Genomic DNA, 17,171 nt, shown 5'->3' on the forward strand with positions numbered 1-17,171 from the left:
CATGCAGTAATGTAGTCATGCAGTAATGTAGTCATGCAGTAATGTAGTCATGCAGTAATGTAGTCATGCAGTAATGTAGTCATGCAGTAATGTAGTCATGCAGTAATGTAGTCATGCAGTAATGTACTCATGCAGTAATGTAGTCATGCAGTAATGTAGTCATGCAGGTAGTCATGCAGTAATGTAGTCATGCAGTAATGTAGTCATGCAGTAATGTAGTCATGCAGTCATGCAGTAATGTAGTCATGCAGTAATGTAGTCATGCAGTAATGTAGTCGTGCAGTAATGTAGTCGTGCAGTAATGTAGTCGTGCAGTAATGTAGTCATGCAGTAATGTAGTCATGCAGTAATGTAGTCATGCAGGTAGTCATGCAGTAATGTAGTCGTGCAGTAATGTAGTCGTGCAGTAATGTAGTCATGCAGTAATGTAGTCGTGCAGTAATGTAGTCGTGCAGTAATGTAGTCGTGCAGTAATGTAGTCATGCAGTAATGTAGTCATGCAGTAATGTAGTCATGCAGTAATGTAGTCATGCAGTAATGCAGTCATGCAGTAATGCAGTCATGCAGTAATGCAGTCATGCAGTAATGTAGTCGTGCAGTAATGTAGTCATGCAGTAATGTAGTCATGCAGTAATGTAGTCATGCAGGTAGTCATGCAGTAATGCAGTCATGCAGTAATGTAGTCATGCAGTAATGTAGTCATGCAGTAATGTAGTCATGCAGTAATGTAAGAGCGTCTGCTAAATGACTAAAATGTAGATACTTTCATTCAGTGTTCCTTTCCTTTCACTAACAAGAGCAGGGCAGCCCCCACTGGAAATACACATGTCAGTATGTGTCTTCATGTTGTATTGGGAAATGATCGGTAGCTGATTGTGTTGTCCTGGTGTAGCCAGCGAGAGGAAGGGGAGATTACAAATGTGCTGTAAATGTCTTGTAAGTGGAGTAAGAGAACCTCACAGATGGGTCACTGTTTACTTGTTTATTGTTTGTTTGTAATAACTTACCGCCCCACTGGACACCTATTGGGGGGTTATGGGTAATTATCATGATATTGGGGGGTTGTGGGTAATTACCAAGCTGTTGCCAAAAACCTGCTCTCCGACACAAGGAGAGGTGTATGCTTAGTCAGTGTGTAAGGATCTACTGACACACACGTCCATTTCCTCGTTCCTGCTGTCTCTATGTACTAGACACTCTCACTCAGACAAAAAATGTACAAATACCCACGCCATTTTCTGTGGTTCCAAATCAAATCAAATTTGATTTGTCACATACACAGTTAGCAGAGGTTAATGCGAGTGTAGCGAAATGCTTGTGCTTCTAGTTCCCGACAATGCAGTAATAACCAACGAGTAATCTAACCTAAACCATTTCACAACAACTACCTTATACACACAAGTGTAAAGGGATAAAGAATATGCACATAAAAATATATGAGTGATGGTACAGAACGGCATAGGCAAGATGCAGTAGGTGGTATCGAGTGCAGTATATACATATGAGATGAGTAATGTAGGGTATGTAAACATTATATGAAGTGGCATTGTTTAAAGTCGCTAGTGATACATTTTTCCATCAATGTGTCACTAGCCACTTCATATAATGTTTTCATACCCTGCATTACACATCTCATATGTATATACTGTACTCTATACCACCTACTGCATCTTGCCAACTTGATGTAATACACACAGATTCTTCTTATGTCCCCTCTCACTCCTGTACTCACACATCACACTATCTCAGTCCTGTACTCACACATCACACTATCTCAGTCCTGTACTCACACATCACACTATCTCAGTCCTGTACTCACACATCACACTATCTCAGTCCTGTACTCACACATCACACTATCTCAGTCCTGTACTCACACATCACACTATCTCAGTCCTGTACTCACACATCACACTATCTCAGTCCTGTACTCACACATCACACTATCTCAGTCCTGTACTCACACATCACACTATCTCAGTCCTGTACTCACACATCACACTATCTCAGTCCTGTACTCACACATCACACTATCTCAGTCCTGTACTCACACATCACACTATCTCAGTCCTGTACTCACACATCACACTATCTCAGTCCTGTACTCACACATCACACTATCTCAGTCCTGTACTCACACATCACACTATCTCAGTCCTGTACTCACACATCACACTATCTCAGTCCTGTACTCACACATCACACTATCTCAGTCCTGTACTCACACATCACACTATCTCAGTCCTGTACTCACACATCACACTATCTCAGTCCTGTACTCACACATCACACTATCTCAGTCCTGTACTCACACATCACACTATCTCTGTCCTGTACTCACACATCACACTATCTCAGTCCTGTACTCACACATCACAATATCTCATGTTCTTTCTCATGTTGTCCTTTTTCGTCAGACTTTGCAGTTGGCTAACGAAGTAGGGTAGAAATAGTGCTCTTGCTGGCAAGTACACTGGCACACTTGGAGCACTCCACCCCCTGCAGAGTACAGATGGCGTGACCCGCCCCCACTGACACCTGCTGTGGAGCACACTAAATGTCCAGGGATAGAGGGGGGGGGGGGTCAAAAAAGTAACAAAGCACGGAGTGAAAGTGCTGCCACGTCATATCACGCACATTACCACCGCCAGATGGCCGCCCTTCTGGAGAGGACAACACCGCCTTCATCATTAATGAGACAGAGCTTTCGCTGATACAAACCCGGTCAGACTGTACATTAAGCATGTTCACCACGGTGGCTCGGGCGGTGATATGGCTCATGCTGTTTCACTACAGCATTCCACTATTGAATCTCAATCATATTTAGCTCATCGTGGATACAGTGTGGAATTCCCTGGTCTTTTGGAGTAACCTACTGCGTTTTGACTGTTACACCGGTGTATACACTAGGGAACACTACGAGGGAAACGGTATTTTCCATAGCTAGGGCTGACGGTGAGGACTTGTTGAAGAGCAGAATCAACCACCTCGGCATAATCAAAACAGTTGCTTTCTGAGAAGGTGTTAAAGTTCACAGTTAGCCCTTGTTATGTAAAAAAAGAAGCTGAAAAGGACCAGTGGCGGGGCCATGGCTCCAAGTGAGAGCAGGTCTGCCGGAGCCATGGCCCAGTCAGCCACGGGTGCCGGCCTGCGTAGATGGAAACAGAAAAGTCTGAGCACTGGGGTAAATCCTGAATGGAAATGCTCCACAATGGAGTGGCTGAGATTAGCCATTTCTCATCACCATTAGCACTCAGCTGAGTGAGATTTAGGGCCTTTCTCTGTGTGTGTGTGTGTGTGTGTGTGTGTGTGTGTGTGTGTGTGTGTGTGTGTGTGTGTGTGTGTGTGTGTGTGTGTGTGTGTGTGTGTGTGTGTGTGAGAGAGCAGGGCCGAGTCAGGGGGGATCGCACAAGCCCCTGCCGGGCTCCATCCCCTGGCCACACACACACTACGTACCCTGGTAACCAGGGAGAGCTGTGGCCCAGTTCTGGAATGCGGCCTACTGTCTGGCCAACAGAGCTGTTGGAACAACACCCTGGCTTTGTCTCCTTTTCACTGCATCCCAAACAAACACAATCTGGCACACTCTCTGTCCATCATACACACACACACAAACAAACAAACAAACACTCTCACTCTCCCGTGGTCTGCTTCATACACCTGCAGGCACACAACACCACACAGGCTTATTTCTTCAGACACACAGGATGCCCTGTTTCGTGTAAATAATGCTCTTTCACCACGCTGTTCTCATTTATATATTTTATATTTATATATAAACTCCCAAATGTAGAAGTAAAATGCATATGTATTCTAGAGGTTAGACTGTTGGGCCAGTAACTGAAAGGTCGCTGCTTGGAATACCTGACCCAGCAAGGTGAAAAATCTTGTAGATCTTGTAGAACCCTACTTTGCTCCAGGGGTGCCGTACTACTATGGCTACCCCTGTAAAACAACACATTTCACTGCACCTATCTGGTGTCATGTGACAATAAAACCTCTTCATATCCTGAACCAAGGTATTATGTTCACGCAGACTCACAGTTCAATCTTCCCCTGTCTTTCTCCTCAGGTAAAGTCACATCCTTCTCTGATCTAGATGAAGAGATTGACTTCCTTCACTCTGTCATTGCCAAACAGGAAGTGTCTGAGGTCAAACAATCAGGTGAGCCTTACATTCTCAAATCAAATCAAATTTTATTTGTCACATACACATGGTTAGCAGATGTTAATGCGAGTGTAGCGAAATGCTTGTGCTTCTAGTTCCGACAATGCAGTAATAACCAACAAGTAATCTGGCTAACAATTCCAAAACTACTACCTTAAAGAGACAAGTGTAAGGGAATAAAGAATATGTACATAAAGATATATGAGTGAGTGATGGTACAGAGCGGCATAGGCAAGATACAGTAGATGGTATTGAGTGCAGTATATACATATGAGATGAGTATGTAAACAAAGTGGCATAGTTAAAGTGGCTAGTGATACATGTATTACATAAGGATGCAGTAGATGATATAGAGTACAGTATATACTTATACATATGAGATGAATAATGTAGGGTATGTAAACATGATATTAGGTAGCATTGTTTAAAGGGGTTAGTGATATATATTTTACATCATTTCCCATCAATTCCCATTATTAAAGTGGCTGGAGTTCAGTCAGTGTGTTGGCAGCAGCCACTCAATGTTAGTGGTGGCTGTTTAACAGTCTGATGGCCTTGAGATAGAAGCTGTTTTTCAGTCTCTCTGTCCCAGCTTTGATGCGCCTGTACTGACCTCGCCTTCTGGATGATAGCGGGGTGAACAGGCAGTGGCTCGGGTGGTTGTTATCCTTGATGATCTTTATGGCCTTCCTGTGACATCGGGTGGTGTTGGTGTCCTGGAGGGTAGGCCGTTTGCCCCCGGTGATGCGTTGTGCAGACCTCACTACCCTCTGGAGAGCCTTACGGTTGTGGGCGGAGCAGTTGCCGTACCAGGCGGTGATACAGCCCGACAGGATGCTCTCGATTGTGCATCTGTAGAAGTTTGTGAGTGCTTTTGGTGACAAGCCAAATTTCTTCAGCCTCGTGAGGTTGAAGAGGTGCTGCTGCGCCTTCTTCACGATGCTGTCTGTGTGGGTGGACCAATTCAGTTTGTCTGTGAAGTGTACGCCGAGGAACTTAAAACTTACTACCCTCTCCACTACTGTTCCATCAATGTGGATAGGGGGGTGTTCCCTCTGCTGTTTCCTGAAGTCCACAATCATCTCCTTAGTTTTGTTGACGTTGAGTGTGAGGTTATTTTCCTGACACCACACTCTGAGGGCCCTCACCTCCTCCCTGTAGGCCGTCTCGTTGTTGTTGGTAATCAAGCCTACCACTGTTGTGTCGTCCGCAAACTTGATGATTGAGTTGGAGTCGTGCGTGGCCACGCAGTCGTGGGTGAACAGGGAGTACAGGAGAGGGCTCAGAACGCACCCTTGTGGGGCCCCAGTGTTGAGGATCAGCAGGGTGGAAATGTTGTTGCCTACCCTCACCACCTGGGGGCGGCCCGTCAGGAAGTCCAGTACCCAGTTGCACAGGGCGGGGTCGAGACCCAGGGTCTCGAGCTTGATGACGAGCTTGGAGGGCACTATGGTGTTAAATGCCGAGCTGTAGTCGATGAACAGCATTCTCACATAGGTATTCCTTTTGTCCAGATGGGTTAGGGCAGTGTGGTTGAGATTGCAGGTAGGGTGGAGGTGATATGATCCTTGACTAGTCTCTCAAAGCACTTCATGATGACGGAAGTGAGTGCTACGAGGCGGTAGTCGTTTAGCTCAGTTACCTTAGCTTTCTTGGGAACAGGAACAATGGTGGCCCTCTTGAAGCATGTGGGAACAACAGACTGGGATAGGGATTGATTGAATATGTCCGTAAACACACCGGCCAGCTTGTCTGCGCATGCTCTGAGGGCGCGGCTGGGGATGCCGTCTGGGCCTGCAGCCTTGCGAGGGTTGACACGTTTAAATGTTTTCCTCATGTCGGCTGCAGTGAAGGAGAGTCCGCATGTTTTAGTTGCGGGCCGTGTCAGTGGCACTGTATTGTCCTCAAAGCGGGCAAAAAAGTTATTTAGTCTGCCTGGGAGCAAGACATCCTGGTCCGTGACTGGGCTGGTTTTCTTTTTATAATCCGTGATTGACTGTAGACCCTGCCACATACCTCTTGTGTCTGAGCCGTTGAATTGAGATTCTACTTTGTCTCTATACTGACGCTTAGCTTGTTTGATTTCCTTGCGGAGGGAATAGTTACACTGTTTGTATTCGGTCATGTTTCCGGTCACCTTGCCCTGATTAAAAGCAGTGGTTCGGGCTTTCAGTTTCACGCGAATGCTGCCATCAATCCACGGTTTCTGGGTTGGGAATGTTTTAATCGTTGCTATGGGAACGACATCTTCAACGCACGTTCTAATGAACTCGCTCACCGAATCAGCGTATTCGTCAATGTTGTTGTCTGACGCAATACGAAACATATCCCAGTCCACGTGATGGAAGCAGTCTTGGAGTGTGGAGTCAGATTGGTCGGACCAGCGTTGAACAGACCTCAGCGTGGGAGCTTCTTGTTTTAGTTTCTGTCTGTAGCTTTTCCGAAAGGAGGGTGGGGCAGGGCCTTATATGCGTCGCGGAAGTTAGAATAGCAGTGATCCAAGGTTTTTCCAGCCCTGGTTGCGCAATCGATATGCTGATAAAATTTAGGGAGTCTTGTTTTCAGATTAGCCTTGTTAAAATCCCCAGCTCCAATGAATGCAGCCTCCGGATAAATGGATTCCAGTTTGCAAAGAGTTAAATAAAGTTCGTTCAGAGCCATCGATGTGTCTGCTTGGGGGGGGGGGATATATACGGCTGTGATTATAATCGAAGATAATTCTCTTGGAAGATAATGCGGACTACATTTGATTGTGAGGAATTGTAAATCAGGTGAACAGAAGGATTTGAGTTCCTGTACGCTTCTTTCATCACACCATGTCTCGTTAGTCATGAGGCATACGCCCCCGCCCCTCTTCTTACCAGAAAGATGTTTGTTTCTGTCGGCGCGATGTGTGGAGAAACCAGCTGGCTGCACCGATTCCGATAGCGTCTCTCCAGTGAGCCATGTTTCCGTGAAGCAAAGAACGTTACAGTCTCTGATGTCCCTCTGGAATGCTACCCTTGCTCGGATTTCATCAACCTTGTTGTCAAGAGACTGGACATTGGCGAGAAGAATGCTAGGGAGTGGTGCACGATGTGCCCGTCTCCGGAGTCTGACCAGAAGGCCGCTCCGTTTCCCCCTTTTACGAAGTCGTTTTTTGGGTCGCCAGCTGGGATCCATTCCGTTGTCCTGGGTGAAAGGCAGAACACAGGATCCGCTTCGCGAAAATCATATTCTTGGTCGTACTGATGGTGAGTTGACGCTGCTCTTATGTTCAGTAGTTCTTCCCGACTGTATGCAATGAAACCTAAGATGACCTGGGGTACTAATGTAAGAAATAACACATTAAAAAACTGCATAGTTTCCTAGGAACGCGAAGCGAGGCGGCCGTCTCTGTCGGCGCCGGAAGTTTTGTATCCCAGTCCACGTGATGGAAGCAGTCTTGGAGTGTGGAATCAGTTCTGTATGCATTTCTATGCATTTTTTTTCTTTCAGAGGTTTCAGTCACTTTTCTATAGATGCGTGTCGCTACATCCAAAACATTATCTACAACAATATTAATGTCTCTTTCACTCTCTCTCTCGCGCTTAATCCTTTAATCTCTCTCTCTCTTAATCTTTCAATCTTTCTCTCCCAGACACCCGCTCCAAGGCAGCTAGGACTCAGACAGAGGCTCCCAGAATGAGAGGGCAGGTCCAACCCTCGGCGGGGCAGCCCAACACCACCCAGCCCTCCACCCAGGCCCCCCAGCCTGCCACCGGGGCTCTGGGGAGGGTTGGAGTGGGAGGACCTGATGGCCTCATAGCCGTCCCATACACCTCCAAGGACAGTCTCCTTGTCAGTAAGTGGCTTCATGAGTTGAAAGTAGAGACACGTTTATGATGTAGGAGCAGCACGGAGCACCCAGGCCAGCCCTACGAAACTGCCTGAGCATGATGCAAATATACAGAACTATTTATAAACGATTGAAAGTGATTCAATTTCACACACCATTTCTCATCCTTTGTGTAACTTGTGTTCACTCTATCCTCTTCTCTGTTTGTGTCCACCTCTGCAGTTATGATCTCTGTGTGTGTCGTCTTTGGCGCCGCGGGCCTGATCTTGGCTTCAGTTTTCTGGGTCAGGTAAGACATCAGACAATAACATTCTAGTTACAGATTCACTACAATATATATGATTATGGTGCTACTCCAACTAAGATGTGCTAGACGCCATTGTTTTACTGGCTAGTGTTGTTGTTGGAGCATGTTAGATTTCCCTTTCAGAACATTTTATGAAGGGCTCCCGAGTGGCGCTGCGGTCTAAGGCACTGCATCACAGGCGTCACTACAGATCCCGGTTCGATCCTGGGCTGTATCACAACCAGCCGTGATTGGGAGTCCTATAAGACGGTGCACAATTGGCCCAGCGTCGTCCGGGTTAGGGGAGAATTTGGCCGGGTTAGGCCTTCATTGTAAAATAAGAATTTGTTCTTTTAACTGACTTTTCTAGTTAAATAAAGGTTCAAATAAATTGAAGCACTGCACTGTTAGGTTGCATGCCGAGCGGATCCCACAGCCCTATGGTGTACTCAATTTGACCAGGATCCATAAAGCTTTACTCAAAAGTATTGTTCTATATGGGGGATATGGTGCCATTGGGAGGTATGAAGGATGAATTGAAGCCGACCACTGTTCGTTTGCATCCCAAATGGCAACCTATTCCCTATGGTGCACTACATTTGACCAGGGCCCAGAAGGTGAAATAAGTGCATTGTATAGGGAATAGGTTGCCATTGGGACAAATCCTTAGTCCATAATGCAGTTGCTTTGGGATATTTTGCATACTGTTCTTTCTCCAGTCTCTCCATTTCTAATGTCCCAGAATAATGCTGCCCCCTACAGGCTGCAGAAGGAATCCCGTCTGGCCCAGAAGGTAGATTACCCTGCATTTGGAAGCCATGGGAATGGAACAGCCAACAGGCCTTCAGTAAGTACATTGTCCTTATGGGGAACCACACATCCAAAATACTAATATAGTTACCATGGCTTGCATGAGATTTGTGCCACAAATGCTAAAAAGTTATCATTTGGAAACAGTGCCAGGGAAACTAAACCAAAGCATGGATTTGTCTCATATTTGTCCATAGACTACTTGCAGGGTAAGGGTCCAGATGGACTTAGATAGTAGTGAGTGCCTTGTACTTTTCTGTCTGTACTGGTCCCCCTCGAGAATTGAACCCAGAGACTTGGCATTGCATGCTCTACCAACTGAACCGCATGGGCCACATCCTGTCTTAGTCACAATGACAGAAGAAGAAAGAAATCTCACCAAAATAGCCTCGTCTCTTACACACACATACAGTATATATTTACTCTGTGCATTCAGAACGTTTTCAGACCCCTTCCCTTTTGTATTCAACATTTAAAACAGATACCTTATTGACTCTTTGCTATGAGACTCGAAATTCAGCTCAGGTGCATCCTGTTTCCATTGATCATCCTTGATGTTTCTACAACTTGATTGTAGTCCACCTGTGGTAAATTCATTTGATTGGACATGATTTGGAAAGACACACACCTGTCTATATAAGGTCCCACAGTTCACAGTGCATGTCAGAGCAAAAACCAAGCCATGCGGTCGAAGGAATTGTCCGTAGAGCTCTGAGACAGGATTGTGTCACGGCACAGATCTGGGGAAGGGTAACAAAACATTCTGCAGCATTGAAGGTCCCCAAGTACACAGTGGAACCACCAATATTCTTCCTAGAGCTGGCCGACTGGCCAAACTGAGCAATTCTGGGAGAAGGGCCTTTGTCAGGGAGGTGACCAAGAACCTGATGGTCACTCTGACAGAGTTCCTTTGTGGAGATGGGAGAACCTTCCAGGAGGACAACCATATCTGCAGCACTCCACCAATCAGGCTTTTATGGTGGTGGCTGACGGAAGCCAGTCCTCAGTAAAAGGCACATGACAGTCCACTTGGCGTTTGCCAAAAGGCACCTAAAAGATTGTTAGACCATGAGAAACAAGATTCTCTGGTCTGATGAAACCAAGATTCAACTTTTTGGCCTGAATTCCAAGCATCACGTCTGTAAGAAACCTGGCACCACCCCTATGGTGAAGCATGGTGGTGGCAGCATCATGCTGTGCAGATGTTTTTCAGTGGCAGGGACTGGGATACTAGTCAGGATAGAGGGAAAGATGAACGGAGGAAAGTACAGAGAGATCCTTGATGAAAACCTGCTCCAGAGCACTCGTGAACCTTCGCCCCAGTCTGAGGTCCACTTCCAACAGGACAGCAACCCTAAGCACACAGCCAAGACAATGCAGGAGTGGCTTCGGGACAAGTCTCTGAATGTCCTTGAGTGGCCCAGCCAGAGCCCGGACTTGAACCCTATCGAACATCGCTAGAGAGACCTGAAAATAGCTGTGCAGCAACGCTCCCCATCCAACCTGACAGAGCTTCAGAGGATCTGCAGAGAAAAATGGGAGAAACTCCCCAAATACAGGTGTGCCAAGCTTGTAGCGTCATACCCAAGAAAAGGGTGCTTCAACAAAGTACTGAGTAAAGAGGTCTGAATACTTATGGAAATGTATATTTACATTAGTTTTATTTAATACATTTGCTAACATTTCTAAAAAACGTGTTTTTACTTTGCATTATGGGGTATTGTGTGTAGATTGAGGGGGGGCAATTGAATAAATTTTGAATAAGGCTGTAACGTAACAAAATGTGGAAAAAGTGAAGGGGTCTGAATACTTTCTGAATGACCTGTATACAGTACCAGTCAAAAGTTTGGATCATTCCAGGGTTTTTCTTTGTTTGGACTATTTTCTACATCATAGAATAGTAGTGAAGACTTCAAAGCTATTAAATAACCCATATATGGGGAAAGTTCTTTATGTTCTTTATGGGGGATATTTTTTATTTTACCTTTATTTAACCAGGCAAGTCAGTTAAGAACAAATTCTTATTTTCAATGACGGCCTGGGAACAGTGGGTTAACTGCCTGTTCAGGGGCAGAACGACAGATTTGTACCTTGTCAGCTCGGGGATTCGAACTTGCAACCTTTCGGTTACTAGTCCAACGCAAGTGGGGGGGGGGTTATGGGTATGGTTAATAAAAGTAGCCAGCCATTGCATTGATAGCAGCTTTGCACACACTTGGCATTCTCTCAACCAGCTTCATGAGGTAGTCACCTGGATTAATTAACAGGTGTGCCTTGTTAAAAGTTATTTTGTGGAATTTCTTTCCTTAATATGTTTGAGACCATCAGTTGTGCTGTGTCAAGGTAGGGTTGGTATACATAAGATAGCCCTATTTGTCCATATTATGGCAAGAACAGCTCAAATAAGCAAAGAGAAATGACAGTTCATCATTACTTTGAGACATGAAGGTCAGTCAATCCAGACAATTTCTTCAAGTGCAGTCGAAGAAAAACATCAAGTGCTATGGGAAAACTGGCTCTCATGAGAACTTCCACAGGAACTGAAGACCCAGAGTCAAAGCTGCTGCAGAGGATAAGTCCATTAGAGTTACCAGCCTCAGAAATAGGCAATTAACTGCACCTCAGATTGCAGCCCAAAAAAATGCTTCACTGTGTTCAAATAACAGACACATCTCAACACCAACTGTTCAGAGGAGACTGCATGAATCAGGCCTTCGTGGTCGAATTGCTGCAAAGAACCACTACTAAAGGACACCAATAAGAAGAAGAGACTTGCTTGGCCCAAGAAACTAGACTGGTAGAAATCTGTCCTTTGCTCTGATGAGGCCAAATGGGAGATTTATGTTTCCAACCACCGTATCTTTGTGAGACGCAGAGTAGGTAAACGGATCATCTCTGCATGTGTGGTTCCCACTGTGAAGCATGGAGGAGGAGGTGGTGTGATGGTGTGGGGGTGCATTGCTGGTGACACTGTCTGTGATTTATTTAGAATTCAAGAGACACTTAACCAGCATGGCTACCACAGCATTCTGCAGCGATACGTCATTCCATCTGGTTTGTGCTTAGTGGGACTATAATTTATTTTTCAACAGGACAATGACCCAAAACACACCTCCAGGCTGTGTAAGGGCTATTTGACCAAGAAGGAGAGTGATGGAGTGCTGCATCAGATGACCTGGCCTCCACAATCACCTGACCTCAACCAAATTGAGATAGTTTGGGAGGAGTCGGACCGCAAAGTGAAGGAAAAGCAGCCAACAAGTGTTCAGCATATGTGGGACGACTGTTGGGAAATCATTCCAGGTGAAGCTGGTTGAGAGAATGCCAAGAGTGGGCAAATCTGTCATCAAGGCAAAGGGTGGCTACTTTAAAGAATCTCAAATATAAAATATATTTTGATTTGTTTAACACTTTTTTTGGTTCCTACATGGTTCCATATGTGCTATTTCATAGTTTTGATGTCTTCACTATTATTCTACAATGTAGAAAATAGTAAAAATAAAGAAAAACCCTTGAATGGGTACATGTGTCCAAACTTTTGACTGGTACGGTATATGCGTCAGCCTACTAATTATAAAATTGTATAATAGGCCTATAATTCTAACCTTGTAGGACACATATCCTGCACCTGCATTCCATGGTTTGAAGGAGGTCCAAAATTCCAGTCCATATAATACAGTACAATACAATTACAGTAATAGGCTACAGTACTGAAAGAAAGATTAGGCTACTGGAGCTTGTTTAGTGTATTCATCCAAGAGAGTATAGCCGCTACTTTTGGGCTTTTATGGTTTTCTGTCGTGCGTAATGTGCGGTAGCCTATATATCATAGGCTGTGTATTGGATAATGGCACAATCATTTGGGCTTTTTGGGCTTGGGATCATAAAATGTCTTTTAAAGTAGGGCTCATCAGGCTCAGGCTTGAACTTTCATGCGATCAAAGCTCTAATCAAATCCAGACATATGTACACTATATGCTTTACAGTATATGCTTGAGAATGACACTTCCAGTTTTGGCGGGAAATACCGGGTTACCCTGGCAAAAAAAGTGATTCATTCTTGGAATGGAACATTTGTAAAATACTGGGGACATTTTGACCCCTTTTTTTTCTTGTGCCTCTTCTCTTCCCTTTTCAGTCGGGGGATAAGAAGTTGGCCCAGAGTGCCCAGATGTACCACTACCAGCATCAGAAACAGCAGATGCTCTCCATGGAAAAGTGAGCTCTAGTCCTCCTCCTGTCCCTTTCGGTCTCTCGCTCTCTCGCTCTCTTTCTCTCTTTCCTTGTCTCTATCTCCTTCTCTGAATTTCTCTCTCGACATCTCCCACAATTCAGTTCCATTCAAATATGAATAAACACACATTCATCTTGGTGCGTTCTGTTGTTTCTCAGTCATAAATCGGAACCGAAGGTCGCTGACTCAGAAGTCACGTCAGATGAGGAGGAAGTGGACGGAGACTTCACTGTGTACGAGTGCCCTGGACTGGCACCGGTGGGTCTGCTCCAACATACCACACACACACACACACACACACACACACACACACACACACACACACACACACACACACACACACACACACACGCACACGCACACGCACGCGCACGCGCACGCGCACGCGCACGCGCACGCGCACGCACACGCACACGCACACACACGCACACGCACACGCACACGCACACGCACACACAACATACGCACACACACACACACACACACACAACATATGCACACACACACACAACACACGCACACACACACCACACACACACACACACACACACACACACACACACACACACACACACACAACATATGCACACAAATTATTGTTTAATACATACTATTCACAATGATGATGACTTTGTTTGTGTTTGGCTTTTAACAGCAACGTTTTTGTTTCATTGCAGACTGGAGAGATGGAAGTGAAGAATCCTTTGTTCAACGACTCTACCCTACACTACCAGGGGAATCCCATGTGAAACCCATAGATGTTCATCACACACACACACACACACACACACACACACACACACACACACACACACATACCATTTCACTTTGTTTAACGACTCTACCCTACACTACCAGGGGAATCTCATGTGAAACCCATAGATGTTCATGCCTGCACACACACACACACACACACACCATTTCTTGTACTCTGGAAAAATAGCACGTGAACTCTCCGATCTTAGAACTGGATGGGCTTATATAAGAGGAAATGAAGAGGCAGGAGGATGACAGATGCATGATGCAACTCAAGATATATGTCTCTAATGGCACCCTTACACCCTATATAGTGCACTACTTTTGGCCAGAACCCTATGGGTCCAGGTCAAAAGTAGTGCACTACATAGGGTGTAGGGTGCTATTTGGGATGTAGACAACCTTCCTGTATCCTAGGACTTGGACACTTAGTAGGGTGTTTCTATCAAAATAACTAGTCCCCTTATACTTTCCAGTAAAAGACAGTTGTTCCTTTTGAATATAATTAGTTGTTTCATGTCTTTGCACCTTTCCTTGGTCTTTTCAGCTGGTTTGTAATTTAATCTCACAACGAGAACATTACTATGGGAACCAAATGTTTGCCAAAGCAAATGAAATGGGCAACAAACAAAAGTGAAATAAACAAGGAAAAGACCATCATAAATGAACACTAAACATTACTCACGAAAGTTTTTAAAGAATATAGACATTTCAAATGTTATATTATTGGCACAGTGTTGCAACAATGTCCAAGTAATTGAAGTATGAAAGGGACAATTAACAAACGGACAGGTTGTATTTACAATGGTGTTTGTGCTCTACTTGTTGCCCCTTTCTTGAGGCAACAGGTCTCAAATCTTACTGATGTGGTGGCACACTGTGGTATTTCACCTAATAGACGTTTTATCAAGATTGGATTTGTTTTCGTATTCTTTCTGGGTCTGTGTAATCGGTGGGAAATATGTCTCTAATATGGTCATACATTTGGCAGGAGGTTAGAAAATGCTGCTCGGTTTCTCTCTCTCTTAGAATCAGTGTTTCAATTGCTGGCCTTTGTAATGTCCATTATTATCTCCCAACGTCTCTGTTTGAATGTGGTACAATGACCTTATATATATATATATAGCACATAGAACACACATATTTGCAGACACACACACACACATCAATTGTGCAGACACACACACATCAAAACAGTCCCTTACTCTATTAGCCATGCATAGCTAGTAGCTAACCCCAGATCATTATACTGTAGGTACTGGTACACATGAAGGGTTTTTCATGAAAAGTGCTTGTCATTTGGCCAAGGAGCGAGAGGAACACAAGGGGACACTGTCATGATATACTGTGATATAATCTTTTCAGTACTATTTTATGGATGCAAAAAAAATGTATGTCACATATTTGTGATGTCTGTCTATTCGTATCTTCCAAAAACAGGGTTTAGAGTTCTTGTCATTTGGTGTAGCAAATTTCACCTTGTTAAATCAATATTGTAGATTTAAGAAAGCATATTGGAAAATGTAGTACCAGATGATTTCTCATGCTTGGTTTGATTCCGACATGTTAGAATATGATAATCACTTTGATTCGACCTCCTGTGTGTAACTGGAGGAGACATTGATATGTTCATCGTAATAAGAATTTCTATAGGATTGATGATCCGGGGTGGATGTGGCTATCTAGTATTTTCTTCTCTCTTTCGTTCCTGTCAGTCCCAACCCTGGCGTTGCAAAATGTGCATAGAAAGAGTGAAACTGTTCACTTGTATATTTTTGTACCTACAGGCCTCGCTTCTGAATTCAACGTTTTTTACCTCAAGTGAAGCTTGCAAAAGGACCATGCATTGTATGCATCTCTGTCTCGTTTTCTCTCTCTCTCTCTCACTCCTCTCCTGTCTCCTCTCTCTTTCTCTCTCTCTCTCTCTCTCACTCCTCTCCTGTCTCCTCTCTCTTTCTCTCTCTCTCACTCCTCTCCTGTCTCCTCTCTCTTTCTCTCTCTCTCACTCCTCTCCTGTCTCTTCTCTCTCTCACTCCTCTCCTGTCTCCTCTCTCTTTCTCTCTCTCTCTCTCTCTCACTCCTCTCCTGTCTCCTCTCTCTTTCTCACTCCTCTCCTGTCTCCTCTCTCTCTCTCTCTCTCACTCCTCTCCTGTCTCCTCTCTCTTTCTCTCTCTCTCTCTCTCTCACTCCTCTCCTGTCTCCTCTCTCTTTCTCTCTCTCTCTCTCACTCCTCTCCTGTCTCCTCTCTCTCTCTCTCTCACTCCTCTCCTGTCTCCTCTCTCTTGCTCACTCTCTCTGTCTCTCTCTCTATTCAATTCAATTCAAAGGGCTTTATTAGCATGGGAACATATGTTTATGTTTCCAAAGCAAGTGAAATAGATAATAAACAACAAGTTTACACTCACAAATGTTCTAAAGGGATAGAGGCATTTCGGATGTCATTATGGCTATATACAGTGTTGTAATGATGTGCACCTCCCTCTCTCTATCTCCCTCCACCCTCTCTGTTTCTCTCGCCCTCCTGTCTCTCAATTCGATTCAAAGGGCTTTATTGGCATGGGAAACGTATGTTTACGTTGCCAAAGCATATGAAATAGATACTAAACAATCAAAAATTAATTAAAATTACAATCACAAAAGTTTCAAATGAATAGAGGAATTATTTTCAAATGTCATATTATGGCTATATACAATGTTATAACGATGTGCAAATGGGTAAATTACAAAAGGGAAAATAAATAAACATAAATATGTGTTGTATGTACAATGGTGTTTGTTCTTCACTGGTTGCCCTTATCTTGTGACAACAGGTCACAAATCTTGCTGCTGTAATGACAAACTGTATTTCACCCAGTATAAATAGTGGGGTTTTTAGTAGGGGTTTTTAGATTCACATGACATTCTTTTACACCTGTGGTTCATGTCCATGATGAACTACACAGACACTTATAGTCATCTAGCTCTATTCATTTACATTGTTTTCCTCCAATTTCTTGTAAGCTGATCAACTTCCTTTCTGATGAATGTAATGCAGTTATGAGTACGCACACCAGATTCCACAGTGTGAAGTCTATCAGTGTTATATCAGTGTTAAACCCAC

At 44.3% G+C, this 17,171-nt stretch overlaps 1 protein-coding gene across 1 annotated transcript in view; it reads left to right on the plus strand.

Annotated features, from left to right (window-relative positions):
• LOC118385516 (neural proliferation differentiation and control protein 1-like) overlaps positions 1 to 16,824 on the plus strand; it is a 57,866-nt gene extending 41,042 nt beyond the window's left edge. The window contains exons 3-9 of the mRNA XM_035772722.2: positions 4,073 to 4,165; positions 7,788 to 7,991; positions 8,208 to 8,274; positions 9,034 to 9,118; positions 13,220 to 13,299; positions 13,474 to 13,573; positions 13,993 to 16,824. Of these exons, the coding sequence (XP_035628615.1) occupies positions 4,073 to 4,165; positions 7,788 to 7,991; positions 8,208 to 8,274; positions 9,034 to 9,118; positions 13,220 to 13,299; positions 13,474 to 13,573; positions 13,993 to 14,064 (701 nt within the window). The 3' untranslated portion in view covers positions 14,065 to 16,824. The remainder of the gene's footprint in view (positions 1 to 4,072; positions 4,166 to 7,787; positions 7,992 to 8,207; positions 8,275 to 9,033; positions 9,119 to 13,219; positions 13,300 to 13,473; positions 13,574 to 13,992) is intronic.
• The last annotated feature ends 347 nt before the right edge of the window (positions 16,825 to 17,171 follow it).

The sequence above is a fragment of the Oncorhynchus keta genome, chromosome 6, assembly GCF_023373465.1.
Source record: "Oncorhynchus keta strain PuntledgeMale-10-30-2019 chromosome 6, Oket_V2, whole genome shotgun sequence".
Classification (NCBI taxonomy): Eukaryota; Metazoa; Chordata; class Actinopteri; order Salmoniformes; family Salmonidae; genus Oncorhynchus; species Oncorhynchus keta.